This window comes from Heliangelus exortis, chromosome 1, assembly GCF_036169615.1.
Source record: "Heliangelus exortis chromosome 1, bHelExo1.hap1, whole genome shotgun sequence".
Lineage (NCBI taxonomy): Eukaryota > Metazoa > Chordata > Aves > Apodiformes > Trochilidae > Heliangelus > Heliangelus exortis.
In genome coordinates this window covers 67,571,967-67,587,875 of record NC_092422.1, presented here as the reverse complement: position 1 = coordinate 67,587,875, position 15,909 = coordinate 67,571,967, and the positions used below count along the sequence as shown (strand labels likewise).

Genomic DNA, 15,909 nt, shown 5'->3' with positions numbered 1-15,909 from the left:
AACCATTCTCACCTGTAGATCATTCTTTTTCCTTATCTCAAATTGGACTTGCCACTTGTGGCTTTTCCCCTTTCATCCTCATACTGTGCAACTGCTGGACAAGTCTGTTCATTCTTCTCAGTGGAAGACAGCAGTAATTCCCCTTAGCTTCTACTCTCCAGGATGAAAAATCCCAGTTCCTTCAGACACCCATAAACACCTTGATGCCCTGTTGCTGAACTTACCCAGTTTGTTAATGTCTTCCTTGTACTAGGTGGCTGAAATCTGGACATGGAATTGCTCATGCAGACCCATGAGTCCTGAGTAGAGGGAATAATCAGTGCCACTGACCTGCTCAGTCTGCTCCTCCCATTATAAGTACATGGATACTTTTCATTACCACAAGGAAACAATTCTGATTTGTGTTCGGTTTATTTCCCACGAGAACCTCAGAGCTTTCTTCAGACCTGTCAGTGGGTCGTTCTCTAAGATTCATACAGCTAGATTTTTCCCAGGAACTTGTCTTTTAGATTGCTTCAGGAAGCCCGTACCAATCCATTTCTTCAGCCTGTCAAGAGCCTTCTGAATAGCAGGCCTACTGCCCTCCAGTATATCAGGCAGTGTCCCCAGTTCACTGCCATCTGCAGACTACCTAAAGCTGCATTTCATCCCATTGTCTGTTAGTATTAAGCTGTTACTATTAGTATTAAGCACTATGAGTATCAGTATTGATCCTTGAGGACCAGTGCTCATAATCAGTCACTGCATTCAACAGCAGCCTGACCTGTTCTCTCAATAACCTGTCCTAAACCTATAGCTCTGAAAAACTATTGTCCGGACAAGTAGTGAAGGCCTGTGTTTGAACCAAAGGGCATGCACTCAATATTTTAAATTACTAGGAAGTCAAGAGGAATGAAAGAAGTAAAAAGTCAAGTGAAAAGTAAGAACATACAGAGCTAGAGGGGCTGACATCAACTTAATCATGATGGGTCTCTTAAATTGTATGTATCACACTTAAGACCTAGGACTAGTTAGGGTTTTAGACATACTTCCATCCTTTGAGATTCCAGTTGACTACAGATACCTGCTCAATGTGTCAGCCACTTTCCAATCCCATTCTAAATTTTCTAATTATCCATGTATACTTTAAGAAAACTGAAAAAGCATCAAGTAGGAATAGGCCCATTCTTGACTGTAGAACAATGGCATTGAGGTACCAGACATTTATTTATTATTATTATTTTCATTATTATTAATCTCAATAAATGCATTATTTTTAATCTGAGACAAATTTATTATTTTTCCTTAAACAAATTAAAATGGAACCAAAAATTCTTGACTGAAGTATTTCAATCATATTCACAAACTGCAAGATACCCAGTAAGGACAAGTTACCCAGACAACTGAGGTTATCCAAAGCTAAAAGCAAATACAATGGCATTTTTGAAAAATTACATGTGAGGTATATTTCCCTCTTGACTGCACTACTCTTTTTGTCAAGAAAAGAAGGAGAGTGAAGAAAGTCCATGTATTATTCCAGACTTTATGCAGGAATATACAGTTTTCTGAAATAAGAAATGCACTTCCAAATTTCTCAATTTTTCTTCATTATTTCACTACATCAGAAAGTATTACGATATCATGATTTTCAGAAGTTATTGACTGAATTTTGCTCTCCATGAGCTGAAAGGAAAATAAAAACTTCAGTTAGTTTTATACATAAAGTTAGGCCATCCACTTCTTACTTATGCACAATTCTGAGTCTATTTATAAATTGGTCACATATTTATAGAAATACTTCACTTCTTTATTTCTTATCTGAAAAGCTTTCCTTAACTGGACATAATAATGAAATTTCAGCAACTTTGTAATGCTGACACCTGACTTTTGACTGATGTGGAAGTGGTCAGGGAGAACATGTGCTTTTCTCCAATGCATCACAGAGATTCCAATAAAACATCTCAAAGAAATTAACACAAAGTGATTAACTTCACTAAGGTATGAAAGCAGATGAGCAGATATTGGCCTGAGGTTTAGGTAATTGAAAAGACCATGAGAAACTACTGAACATAACTTGAGGAAGTTCTGGACAAAAAATGGACAAGTGAGCCGCTGGCTGATACACTGATCTGGTCAAGTGACACGTCTGACCACCACAGTCTGTCCTGTTAACTTACATAATCCTATCTTGAATTGTTTTCTGTGTCACCTTGCTTCCCATCCTGTGTGTGTAACTTGTTAGTGAACTTCATTAAAGCTGGAGTAGTGAGGGAGTAGGAGGAAACCCACACCTGGAGAGACTCAAGGTGAGAGCTGGTGACCTGGTGGGGGGAACCTCAGCTCCGGACACAGAGCTCAAATGTGAGGAACTTGTGAATTTAGGGTTATTGTGATTGCAGAGAATGGCAATCACAAACTTCAGCCCTGCTCAGCCAGAGAGGAGCAGCAGACTGCCTGTGCCCCTATTTGCCTGATTGCTGTGGGTGGAGGTGGTGCCAGCAAAGGCATCCCTGCTGGTTCTTGTGGGTGGCTGCATTAGTGACCTCTGTGTGTGTGTGTGTGTTTGTGCATGCGTGTGCCTCGTGTCAGGAAATCACACAGAACCCACCAATGGGAGCATCAGACCCTGGACCTTTCAAATGGGAGTAGTCCCCTGAGTCTGGCAGAGCACTGCAGTTGGCTGCCTTTAACAAACTTTCATTCCTCAAAGTATAGTAAAGAGAAGAGTTATTCTCTGTGTTAAGTTCCTTATCATTTAAGAAACACCTGCAATAAAGTCTTGTATGCATTTCAAAAATTTAATATAAAGTTGAAAGAGAAGATACCTCTGGATTTGAATCTGGCAGTCCATGAAATGCATTTTTTGGCTCTGGGATTTGTAGAAATGCTGCTTTCCAGAAGCCAGTCCTAGAGGGGATGTAATAGAAAAGAAAAATAAGGGAACAGTCATGTGTCAGAATCACTGAATCCTTGAATCAGCTTTTATCTTCCACTTTGAGAACGAAAGAGAAATGAAAAACATATTTCAGCACAGAATGACTCATTTATACTACAGTGTGGATGACAAAGTTTTACCTATACTATTGTGACTCCACTACTTTATATTTTTAAGAACTACAGATGTTTCATACACCCACAAAAAATAAAATAAATGCATAAATTAATCTTACCTTTTACAGAACAAAATTGTAATGATTGCCACTAAGAGGGTCACAGCTGTTACCACTAGTAAAATCCATACTGAAGAAGAAATAATTTCTTCATTTCCTGAAAGCCAAACAGTCATAAAGTATTATTGTTAATAAAGAGGAATAGATGCAGAGCTGTGTCAAACATCTACCGAGCTTACTGACTGGTGAGTGCCAGTCTGAAAGGTTTCACTTGGTATAAAAATCAACTTTTTAATTTGCCACATTAGCCCTAATGTCTTCTGAGACGTTGAGCCTGTTTGGCCATCCCCCGTAGTAAGCAGGTGTACACTTCAGTGGCAAATGTGTAATTTTTTCTATTAATTTCCAGTGTCAGATTGTTATGAAGTATATAATCTTCCTCCTCTTCCTCTCAGGAATGTGGAGGGAAACAAGTGTTTGTCAAGCTTTGTGTATCTGTGTCTGTGAACAGGCAGCAATGTGTGAGGTAGCCAGGACATCGCTGGGGGAAGACATGGATTCCCAAAACAGCCCAAGACATGGATTTTTCCTCTCACCAAACTCCAGAGGTTCACTCCACTCCCCCCAGGCTGAGTTCACAAGGCAGGTGCTGCCACCTGTTCTCATTTGCAAGAGGTACTTCTTTCTTGTATTGGATCTCTGAAATGTGTGTTTATTTCCCCCATCCTAAAAACAAAAAAAAAAAACAAATTAATTTTCTGCGTTGCATGCCTAGGTGCTCATAGCATGCCTGTGCCATTTACCAGGGAATCTTTCACATGGCTAGGAGAGCATTGCTTATTAAAGTAGACTGCTTTTACAAAGCAAGAAACAACCATATACATATTTATTATGTATATAAGTAAAGCAAGAAATAAACATTTGTGTCTTTATTATGTATATAAGTATCTGTGTAACTCCTACAAAAAACAACCCATCACTAAGTACATTTTTACACTTAGAATATTTTAATCTTTTAAATTATATCCTGTTATTTCTTACAGTATAGTCTTATCTATTGATAATTTCCTTTGGCTCACTGACAGAGGCAGAAAAAATATCTCAAATTGTCTCACTTCAATGCTGCTTAAACTGAGTGACTTAAGGAATAAACTGTGTGCATACACCTAACCTTACTCACTCTTTGCATTATGACTTTTCAGAGAAAGCAGAACTTTCCAGACAAATCTGTAAAACAAGTAGAAGACTTCAACACTTAGTGTCCTGAAATTTTACTGAAACATGCTTGCTTTTGGATACTTTTTCAGGATAGAGGTGTGATGTGCAAGCTGCACTGATTAGAAGGGGCTGCAGAATACCTGGAGGACTGCCTCAATCCCAACAGATACCAAAAGGATTTTATGCTCTTTCTTTTTCCATTAAAAATATAAATTCCTAGGAGAGGCTTTCTCTGTGTCTCTGTTTTCTGCTGTCACTGATGTGTGACTTCAAATTCTGACCCAAATATTGAGGGGGAGAGTAGACCACATAATATAAAATGGAAGATGTTTCAAAATGCTGACAGAAGAGTAATAAATTCTGACATTGAATGTTTAATAAATTACATACACCATGATGATTTGGCAGTCTGACACATTCATGAAATTTTAAAACAAGGATCCCATAAAGCACAGGACATTGAACAAATACTGATTTAAAGACATTTGCATGCTATTTACTTTTTACAAATAACTATGAAACTAACATGCATTGCTGATTAATAGAACATGCAGGCTTACTTGTATGGAAGTGTATTGGGCTTTCCCCTCAGGATTATCCTGTAAATTGAGAAAAAAAATCTTTATTTATATGACTCCTTGTTTTATGTTTTGATATAAGCCATTTTTATCTACTGTCCCCTTTTTCTGCACTATTCTTTCTTATCTACTTGACAGTTTTTCAGAAGAATTAGTGATTTATCTGACATTTATCTAATGTATCTATCTAATATATAATTCACTGACAATGCCATTTTTATACAGTAAGTATTTCTTTTGTGGAAAACTATTTCTATTCCTCACCACCAGAGTTGAGAAATATATTATATTTCAGATTGGTGATTAAACTAAAGCAAAAGCAAACTAGACCTGAATGAAACTATAAATTTATTCTTACCTACACCAGGAAAAAAAAAAAAAGATAAAAATCTGTGAAATAAGCTTTTTACCTCATACCTAGTCTTTCATGTCATATCATATCTTTGCATTTTACAATAAATGTCACTATATTTAGTTGGAAATATTATGTAAGTTTTCTTTTCCCTCAGATGAATATATTCCAGATTGACTTGGATTAACAGATAATTTAGGCAATCAGTGAGGACCTGAAAGCCTTTGGAAAGGGGAGCTCTAAAAGGACAGCTGCCCTTTTGCAATTTTGAAAGAAGAAATACATTAAAGGGCACTACATTTAAAAAAAAAACAGAGGAAATGTGTATGGCAGCTAAAAGATATTCCCTCCTGCAGGGGATGGTGGCACCAATCTGCTGAACTGACATGATTAAGGTCTGCTGCTTGCCAGGATGCTGCAAAGGGAATGCCAGAATTATCTGGTCATTGAGTTATGACCCCTTCCTGCTTTTCTCTGTGGACACCAACAACAGGGCCAGGGTAACCTGGGTGGTTTCAGTAGTGATTGCAGAACACTGGCAGGGAACCCAGATAGAGAGTCCTTCCAGTGAGAGGGAAAGGCTTGAGCAGAACTGGACTCATTCACCAGGTCAACACCCACCTGGTGTCACAGGCAGGGCTTTGACCTTGGAACCTTTTTTGAGGAACTGGGGTACTGAACAGTCAGGGGATGAATCTGACAAGGTGAGGGGGTGATGGTGTCCTTGCAAGCAGGATTGCTATCCTGATCCTTGTGCTCTGTGTAAAGGAGTGCCTTCAATAGATAGAGGTCTGTCTTGGACAGATGATGAACCATTAAGAGAGCTTATGAGTGGGCATCAGAGGACAGACCAACACAGGTGACAACGTAGTAGGTGATGATCAAGAAAAGGAAGCAGATGAGACTCTCTTCAGGCATCTTGAGACATCCTCAAAGCCACAGGCCTTGGTACTCAAGAGAAATTACATTTGAGGGCAAAGCTGCAAGTTGGATCTACAGGGCCAGTTTCCTCAGAGCACAAGCATCGTTCATTCTGTTGTGCAGAAAATTCAAGCAAATGTTCCATGTGAGCTCAGAGTCAAAATGGAAATAAGCAGAAAATAAAGAAGAAATTTGGGAGAAATGCAAAGACACAACCTGTACAAGCAAGGGTGGAGTTGAGGTGAACACAGAGGTTTTAAGAGAGCACTGGGAGCAAGCAAGGTTAAAGAGAATACAGGCCTGTTTGCTGAGTTGGGTGAACCTAGTGACAAGGGAAAATCATGACATTTGGTAGGTTTTAGCACAGATTTTGCAGGTAATATTTGCCTTCAGGATTCCAAAATATCCAACAAGGCCTTAATTTAAAAGACTGGTGAAGAAGAATCCAAAATTATTCAGTTTATTAGTGTAAGATATAAAAAAATGGGATTGAAATTATGTTACTTGTGGTGTTACAATTTGTTTGCTCCCCATGCAAGTAATTTCCAATGTGAAAGTATATTTTAAAGGCTAACTGTAGTACAATACATATTCTGGTCATCGTGTATTAGTAAAACACTACAAGGTCACACCTGACAGCAGAAAAGCAATAATTTTTGCAGTACAGTAATTACTGGATCTTGACATAATTAGTAAGATGAAAAGTGCAAGTGTTTATTTTAAAAATGGTAGGCAATTCAGACTACTTGTGGATTGAATCCTCTTTACAAAAAGAATTTCAGGCAAAGTTAAACAACCTTAAGAACTATGTATTGAGGTACTACAATGCACTTTTATTCCCATTTCACACAGGGTTTTCTACAAGTGTTCTTTGCCTCAGTGGACCAGGGATTCACAGAAGTAATACAGTTTGGTCACAGGTAACTGGGCTTGCAAGAAAACTCATCTATGAAATAGCAAGGACGATCCAGATTTAGTAGTTCCAAATAACAGAAATCTATGAAACGCCCTCAATGTACTACTAGGCGCTAAATCTAGGCTAAATCTAGTTGTAGCACAGGTTTTTTTCTTAGTAGTTGCTCTCTGCCACCCTGTGGTCATTTGATGCAGTTCTGCCACAGTTCCAGGAGTTTCGGTCTGCTCTCCCAGTGATGCACAGCAAACTCGGTCCTTCCCTATTGCTGCAAAAAGACTTTTAAAGCCAAGACCTGAATCTGATTTTCAGTAGCTTAAATGATTCCCTCAGTAACTTGTGATTATTCACACGACTTTCTGCTTTCTCTTACTTTTATTTTCCTTTTGTTTAACATTATACAGCTTCAAATCTTGCAGCAACAGGTGGCCTACCCTGGGTGATCCTGCTGTGGCAAGGGGCTTGGACTAGATGATCTCTAGAGGTCCCTACCAAACCCTAGCAGTCTATGATTCCAAGATTCTAAGTATTAGATATATATGCTCACTTATATATGATATCTGTACATATATTATGATATCTGGATAAGCTATTTACATTCCATCAACTCCTACTTGTTAGTTGGATGCACATTTCATAGAGTTACAGACAGATTTGTATTGGAAGGGACCTTAAAGATGATGTAGTTCCAGCCTCCCTGCACAGACAGGGACACCTCCCACTAGACCAGGTTGCTCAAAGCCCCATCCACCCTGTCCTCTGGGTAGTATTTACAGCTGAGCTCTGCTCTTTCACAAAGATGCAGTCACCACTGAAGGAAGCCAATTCAGGACAGATCCAATGGGTTTTAGTAAAATAAGTGACTTTTCCAAGTTTTGTGACAGCCAGAGCTGTGATATGTTCAAGTCCTGATTAAACATGTTGCTCCTTTTAATCCCACGCAGTCACAGTCAACCAATCTCCAGTATCTCCATTGCTGAAATGTAGGTGAAGAATTTTTTCTTACCTTGTACTTGATGTTGATTCCATATTTGAAACACTTGTCTTTGCCAGAATGGCTTATTTGGGGTTGTTGCCACTGAATTAGGCAATCAGTTTTAATTTCATCACAGCTGACAGTGATATTTGATGGAGGCATGAGCTTTTCTGAAATTACATAACCAATAATTCAAATAATTGAAATCACTTAATCTCTTCTTGCTTTGATAAAGAGTTTATAATGCAAGTAAAGTTCCTATGAAGAAAGATACTAAATTGAATCTATTTTTTATAAGAATGATGCTAGAAATAATTGAAAGACTGAAGTTCTTTAAATCCTGTCCCTCAGATCAGAAAAAACAGTAATTAAGCCAAGGAACATAACCTAAGAGCATACAAAGACTCAAACTGCCTCCATTTACTTCTCTAGATGAGTAAGATCTTTCTATAAGAATATTTTTAACTGCAGAAGAAAGAAGCTGATGCTAACTCCAATATAAGAAATCCAAAAGTAATTTCTTTCTTCAAGCCTCCTCACACTATACTTCTGTAACGTGAAAATGTTGTGAACTATGAAGTGTATTTCCCCCTACCAAAAACTAGCCATACAAATTTTAGAGTGACACTTCAGTTTTCAGAAATGGCCAGCATTCCCCCCTAAATTCACAGCTGTGAGCAAAAATACGAAGACTTTCATATTTTGATCATTACCAAGGACTTGATTATTGTACCAGCAAAATGCAGCCTCTCATGACAGAAAGATTGATAAAAGGCTTATATGGGAAAACTTAGTTTCACTAGCCTGCTGCTTTACATCAAGATTTAGAGGCAGGAATGGTTTATTTGTGATGGTCTGCTTGGTCCAAGAACAGTCTAATTCCATTTGCCATGAAGGATATCACATCTCAGTTCCTTCTTGTGGAATGAAACTTTGTTTGTCCATTTTTTGGGGGGCAATACGAAAAACAGTGGGACTTTGACAGAAAGGCTTTTCCACAGTGAAAGTACTTGCACAAGATGCTGCCAAGTAGATCACCATATGAAAAGAAGGTATGAAAACTTAGGGTATTTTGTACATGTATTAATTTCTCTAATCAAGGGGGTAGTGTTGATGTATGCTGACAATGAGAAAGAGAAATCAGTGCTCAGATAAACTTGTCCTGAAAAGTCTCCTCTTTTGAAAAGTCTTTCTGCATCATTGGAAAGACAGCAGTGGGAAGAACAACCTCTCAAGTCCTGTGGACCTTGCTGTAGAAAAGTCTAAAAAGAGTAAGAGTACCTTGCTAAAGAATCTGAGGCTGTGGAGCTTTCTTGTGTATTTTCCCTCACTGTTGTTTTACTTGGGGAATATGTTTTCTTGAGGAGGCCATAGTGTCTTACTTTCAAGTCTCAGACAGATTACTTGCTTGCTTTTAAGGTTTAAATGCTCTACTACCCTCATACAATAATGAGACTAAAGCAGAAATGAATTATTTACTTACCAATTTTATACAGCTGAATGTACTTGTCATAGAATTGGATAACGGAGTCTTTGCTAGACCCATTCACCAGGAAGTAAGCTTTTTCAATCTCTATTTTCACATTCTGGAATCTACATCCCAAATTCCTGCCATTTTCATCTTTAATATAAGATTCACATTCTGCTGCATCGTCATATCTGTATATTGCAAGGTATTTCAGTGAAATAAGTACAGTGTGATGTTTGAAATGGGAATTCAGGCTTCCCTGGGCTCAAGCAGACCTACTTACCTCGAGTTCTTCCAGTAGAGAAAGTATTGGGTATCTGCTGGAGCATCCCTGCCTGCCTGCCAAGTGCAGTTCATGAGGGAAACATTAAAAATCACACAGGAGAAATTTTCAATGGCTGAGCCATTCATGCCTGCAAACACAGGAGTATCTGTGAGGAGGAAAAAATCATGAGACTGCTCTGAGCTGTGTGATCTTAGCATGTGCTTAGGTACATTAGGCACCTACAACTCCAGATTGGCTGTTGCTTGGTTTGGGAATGACCTGACTACTTTTAGGGAGTGACAATGGAAGATATTCCTTTCATAAGGCACCAGCAAATGCTTTGAGCTCGATGAGGAAGGAAATAGTGATCTTTTGTATATGTCAGTTCCATACAGATTGAATGAACAGGTCTCATTTTTTGTATATTACTCCTCTCATAAAAAGAAGTGTACATTCTGCCAGACCTTTTATTCCTGTGGATGGGACATTGCAAAGTGTTGGGCATTGTACCATGAATAACAACACCATGACAAAATTCAAGGTATCACAGATTTCTCAAGGAAGAATTTCCAAACTAAAGCCAGAAACCTGCTTCACTTGGATTCTAAATCATATTTTAGATACATTCAAATCACTTAATAAACCATTAACACAACAATTAAAAGACAATTCACTATTTAAAGATGGTACCAGGAAAGGACTAGCTTTAGGAAGCCTCTTTTTATTTTCTCACAGAAACATTGCCATAAAACTATGAACTAGCACCTGATCATCCTACAGGAAGCAGATGAATTCAAGAATGATGGGGTTCCATATTTATTTTACCCCCAGACTAATGGAAGTAGGCAAATCCTTTTCCAAAGTCTATTGAATTACCTTGAGGAATAGATCTGCAGATGCTTGAGTATGTGCCATTCATGTTCAGTGTTGTAACAGAAAAGCTGGCCCCATTGTGCAGAGGAGGTGCTATATTTCCAAATGTGCAATTCATATTCTCTCCCTGAAAAATGTTGTGCAGAAGGTTTAAATTTTAGTTTTTCAACTGTTTGTTTAAATAGTGCAGCTCCCTGTAGAAGGGGTTTAAGCTTGTCCTTGATTTTGGGGGGTACAGTGGGAAATCTACAATAGTGAAGTAGCTATTGATGTCTTCCCAGGCTTTGAGAACTCATTTTGGGTAATGAACCTCTGCCACTGTAAGGTGAAGAGTTCAGTGCTTCCCTCCAAAAAACCTGATGGTAGTGTTAGGTAGCAGTAAGAAAGAAGTAGGAAAGGCTTAACTTGCTGTCTTCTTTTTGTGAGCAGTGAAAACAGACTAAATCAGAGGCAAAAGTTGCCTTTTTGTGAAATCATGACACTTCTCAAGTAACCACTTCACTCAAGATGGGAGTTCTAGATCTCCTGTTTGCTGTGAAAAATTTAGATCTGAAGTAGAGCTGAAGTTTGGATCTGATCTGGCAACAGAGAATGTGAAAAATATTAATAAGGGCTTTCACACCTATGTTGGTAAGAACAGAAAGATTACAGCAATTATACCTGCCCTTACAACAGGGCAGAAGAACTAGTGACAACTGACATGGAGTAGGATGAGGTACTTAGCAAATTTCTGCCTCAGTGTTTACTGGCAATCACTATTCCCACACCTCTCAAGTGTCTGAATCTCAAGGTGGGGACTGGGGGAACAGAATACCTCCCATCACAAGAGAGGGTTAGGTCTGAGACCACTTGAAGAACCTGAACACATGTAAGTCCATGGGACCCAAAGAGTTGCATACTATTCCTCCTTCAGAGTCCTGAGGAAACTGACTGATGTAATTGCCAAGCCACTCTTTGTCATATTTAAAGAGTCATGGCAGTCAGGCAAAGTCCCCAGTGACTTCATAAAAGTGAATATTTCACTCATTTTAAAAAAGATCTCAAGGAGGATCCTGGAAACTACCAACTGGTCAGGATTCCTTCCATGCCTGCTGAAGTCATGCAACTCCTGGAAGTTATGTTAGAACATAGAGAAGACAGAGAGGTGATAAGAGACAGCCAACATGACACCAGCAAGGGCAAACTGTGTCTGAGTAAGCTGATGCTCCTTGGCAATGGAATGACTGCATCAGTTGATAAGGGAAGAGCAGCAGATGTTATCCACCTGCATATCTGTAATACCTTTGGCATGGTCTCCCACAACAAACTTGCTTCTAAAATAGAGAGGTACAGTTTTGACAGATGGACTGCTGGATGATGAGGAATTGGCTGGATGGGCGCATCCAAAGACTTGCAGTAGTCAATGGCTCAGTGTCCAAGTGGAACCAGTAACAGTGTCTCTCAAAGGTCCATACTGGGACAAATAAAATTTTGTGTCTTCATTAATGACATGGAGAGCCATGAATGCACATGAGTACACACTAAACTGTGGATGACACTAAAGCTAAGACAGGATCTTGACAGGCTTGAGATGTGGTCCCATATAAATTTCATGAAGTTCAACAAGGCCAGGTACAAAGTCCTAAACCTGGGTTAGGGCAATCCTAATCCCAATACAGATGAAGGAGTGAATGGATTGGAAGCAATCCTGTGGAGAAGGATGTAAGGATACTGGTGGATATATGCTGGCAATGTGTGCTCATTGAGCCAAACACCCCCTTCACTCCATAAAAAGAAGTGTGGCCCCCCAGCAACTTGAGGGAGTTGATTCTCTCCCTCTGCTCTGGTGAGACCCTCCCTCAACTACTGCATCCAGCTCTGGGGTCTGCAGAACAAGACATGGACCTGTAAGAGTAAGTCCAGACTAGGGCCACAAGAGTGATCAGAGGGCTGGAACATTTCTCTGAAGAAAGGCTGAGAGAATAGGGGTTGTTCAGCTTGGAGAAAATTAGGTTCTGAGGAGTTTTTATTGTGCTCTTTCAGTGTATAAAGTGGACTGGCAAAAAAGACATAGGGAGACCTTTTAACAGGGCCCACAGTGACAGAGCAAGGGGCAATGTTTTTGAACTGAAAGAGGGTAAATTTATGTTGGAGGTAAAGAAGATACATTTTATGATGAAGGAGGTGAGTAGCTGGAATAGGTTATATAGAGAATCTGTGGGTGACCTGTCACTGAAAATGTTCAGGATAAGGTTGTATGGGTCTTTGAGCAACCTGGTCTAGTGTAAGGTGTCTCTTCTCATAGCAAGGAGCTTGAACTACGATGTTAAAAGTTTCCTTGAAGTCCAAACCAATCTTTGACTGCATTAATGTACCTGGCACTCCAGAAATATGTTTCTTCACAGGCATCTGTGTCACACTAATCACCCCTGAGCAAGCACATAAATGCATCTCTGATGTCTCTGAATGCTTATATCATGTTTTTAGGTAAATCAGTAAGGATTCATGTTCAGACCATGATTCAGACCAATTCAGTCTGTCCTTTGTAATTAAAAATTCTCATCTGCACAGCATGAAGTGCCTCTCATGAAAGTTCCTCTTTAGCCAGGGAAAGAGGCAATCTTATACATCACTCCCAACAAGGTCCTGATTCCACAAGAGCCCTCTGAAGACATGAATTTCTCAAGAATGGTCATAAAAGACAGATATGTCTTTGTACCAAGCTAGTCCTTAACAAAAACTAGGAAGAACTGCTAAAACAGAGGCTATTTTGTTCCTCTCAGGGATATTTTTGTTAGGTACCTGAGGATAGGAAAGAAAAAGAAGGAAGTGTAAAGACTGATCTTTATAAAACTTTACATAGCAGATTTACCACTACAGTATCAATAAAATCTCCCGTGGTCACTGAATACCAGGCTTCAATGAAATTTATGCTGCCCATCCAACTCAGCTTAATTTTCCAGTGATTCAGCATTAAGGTGAATCTGGCATCTCTGCTGCAAATGTCACATAATAGAATCAGTAAGATGCAGGACTGATTCTCAGAGTTTTGGGTGCAGATGCTACTACTTAGCTCTACATCTAATACTGGAGGCAACTTAAGCACACCCACCCCTACTGAGAAGCAAATTATGCTCAACCTCAGATGATTGCCCCATGGAAGTGTTGTACTCACAGTTGGAACAGTGCCAGCCAACACACAAAACTGGGTGATCATCAGCATCCACTGGGTCATGAAGATGAGAGCAAGAGGAGCAACCATCTTTTCCTTCTTTCAAACAGAGAGCAATGAAACTTGCTCACAGTGAAAGATGACAGTAAGAACCGCTCTGCTCTGCATGTGTCTGCTCTGATCTGCTCATCTGACTTCTTCTGCATCATCTGATCATCTCTCAGTTCTGGTGGGAGGAAAGATTAAATAGACTTGCCAAGCATTCTGAGAAATGTTGAAATAAGCAGTAGCAACTTTAAACAACTTGTCCTATTCTGTAAAAAACAATTTGTGTGATGATTCATAAAACTGGTGATCTCTGGAGAACTGTACAAACTTTATAAGCATACAGCTGATGACTGCTATCTTAGGGTCTAAAGATTATTTATCTGTCTGTAGTATCCAAACATTAAGATGGACAGATGGCAGGCAGGTGGGTAAAGAGCTGCAAAATGGGTCCCAACAATATCAATCAACTCAAATTACTCAGTAGTGAGTATGGTCAGTTGGTGAGGGCATTAGTCCATCTACTTTCAAGGATGTTTTTGATCTAAGAACAGTGCTGAGCTTCTACCAATTCAGCACCAAATAGCTTAGGAAAATCAAACTTGTAGCTAGAAACTTCCTTAGCTGGTACTTCATTTCCAAAAACTTCATTCATCTTAGTTGCATGGATTCCTCTGACAGCTTTTTGGATTTTGTCTGAGACATCACCACTCCAGCCCTGGACTTTCTGAAGTCTCAGTGACCTCAGCAAGCAAAATAGTCAGAAAGACCAAGACGGACCTACCTTCTATTTCAAAATGTCTTTATCTCATTTATTTTTCTGTCATAGTCTTCAAGCTCAGAGAAGATGGAAAGAAATGTAGTTTAAATGGTTGCATTGCTATAAATAAGGCTGTCTCCCTTGCCTTTGCTGCCTGTGTTTTGGGGAACTTGTTCATCGGAAGTGTTGCAAGATAAGATCACTTCCCTCCAGATTCTTACTAAACTCACATAGTTGCACAACTTATGAATTCATACAACATCAACAAGCAGTTAGCTGGTTAAATTATCCTTTCTCTTGTACAGAGTCCACCAGTGCTTGGGATTCAAGCAGGTGCATAAGAAGCTTTTCCATTACAGGTATTTCTCCCTAGCCCTAAAGAGTACTGAATGGTACAAAGCATCTCTCAATATGATCCTTTCTGGGGGCTGCAAGCAGTGGGGGATCCCCAGGGTGGGTCAGGACCTAGCAGTCAGTGCCTGTCCAGCCCCCAGCTAGGAGCAGGGGCAGGGGGGGGTCACTGGGGCAGCCCCAGCCTCAGGCATAGGGCACCTCCCTGGGGACAGGGATGGGCCAAGGTCTGGACAGGATGTGGGTGGATCCGGCTTGGAGGGACCAATGGCTGGGAAGAGCCATAGGGGGTCAGAGACAAGTTCTGCTGTGGAATCACTAGGGCAGAGTATAATGGTCCCTGGGGGGCTGACGTGGGGTCCTGTGGCTGGGCAGGGGTGGTCTATGAGAGCCCTCAGGGAGATGACAATGAAAAACATAGAAGTTCATTAAGCCTGTGGAAAATGGGGATTTCAGGTCTTGGATATAATACCTTCAAATAAGATTCATCTGTATCAAAAACTGGTTTTTTTTTCACAATTCATTTGTTCTAGTGTCAGAAAAAGCAAACAACCAAACAACAACAACAAAAAAAAAACCAAAAACCAGACCCCAGACCACTGCAAAATGAGACAAAAAAAAAAAAAAAAAAAAAAATGCTAGTAATCATCCAACTACAAAAAGCCACTCCAGGGCCTGTTGCTAAGCATTTGTTCACTTCTCAGGTCACAGCATTTTCCAAAGGAGAGGGTTGCTATTAACAGTATAAAACATGAAAAGCTCCTTTTACATATTATACCCTATGAGGCTTTGCTTCACATAAAACAAAATAATTTGCTTAATATGGACATCTATAATCTGTGTAAAGTAATTCCATTTCTTCGTATGTTGAAACTGAAGCCTCACCAAAAAAAAGCTGCTCTATCACTCCCTCTGCTCAACTGGAGAGGGAGAAAAAATACAATGGAAG

General features: G+C 39.6%; 1 protein-coding gene across 2 annotated transcripts; it reads right to left on the bottom strand.

Annotated features, from left to right (window-relative positions):
• Nucleotides 1-1,182: 1,182 nt before the first annotated feature.
• Nucleotides 1,183-14,763, bottom strand: LOC139797574 (granulocyte-macrophage colony-stimulating factor receptor subunit alpha-like). Of its 2 annotated transcripts, XM_071747080.1 has the most exons (11): nt 14,634-14,763; nt 13,808-14,030; nt 10,657-10,780; nt 9,799-9,928; nt 9,531-9,706; nt 8,078-8,217; nt 4,868-4,906; nt 3,686-3,815; nt 3,150-3,246; nt 2,805-2,886; nt 1,183-1,662 (listed from the first exon to the last, which is right to left on the bottom strand). In XM_071747080.1, exons 2-11 carry the CDS (start codon nt 13,892-13,894, stop codon nt 1,588-1,590), a joined length of 1,080 nt encoding a protein of 359 aa, XP_071603181.1. In that variant the 5' UTR covers nt 13,895-14,030; nt 14,634-14,763; the 3' UTR covers nt 1,183-1,587. The 2 variants fall into 2 exon arrangements, with proteins under 2 accessions (XP_071603181.1, XP_071603191.1); XM_071747090.1 differs by lacking the exons at nt 10,657-10,780; nt 14,634-14,763 and having other exon boundaries at nt 13,808-13,892.
• Nucleotides 14,764-15,909: the final 1,146 nt, after the last annotated feature.

Bases quoted from the DNA above. Each gene is read 5' to 3' on its own strand.
- LOC139797574 (XM_071747080.1), bottom strand. From the start codon at position 13,894: ATGGTTGCTCCTCTTGCTCTCATCTTCATGACCCAGTGGATGCTGATG. The intron at 9,707-9,798 runs GTAAGTAGGTCT...TGCAATATACAG, and splicing joins CTCTACTGGAAGAACTCGAG to ATATGACGATGCAGCAGAAT. The intron at 8,218-9,530 runs GTAAGTAAATAA...ATGTAATTTCAG, and splicing joins CATTCAGCTGTATAAAATTG to AAAAGCTCATGCCTCCATCA.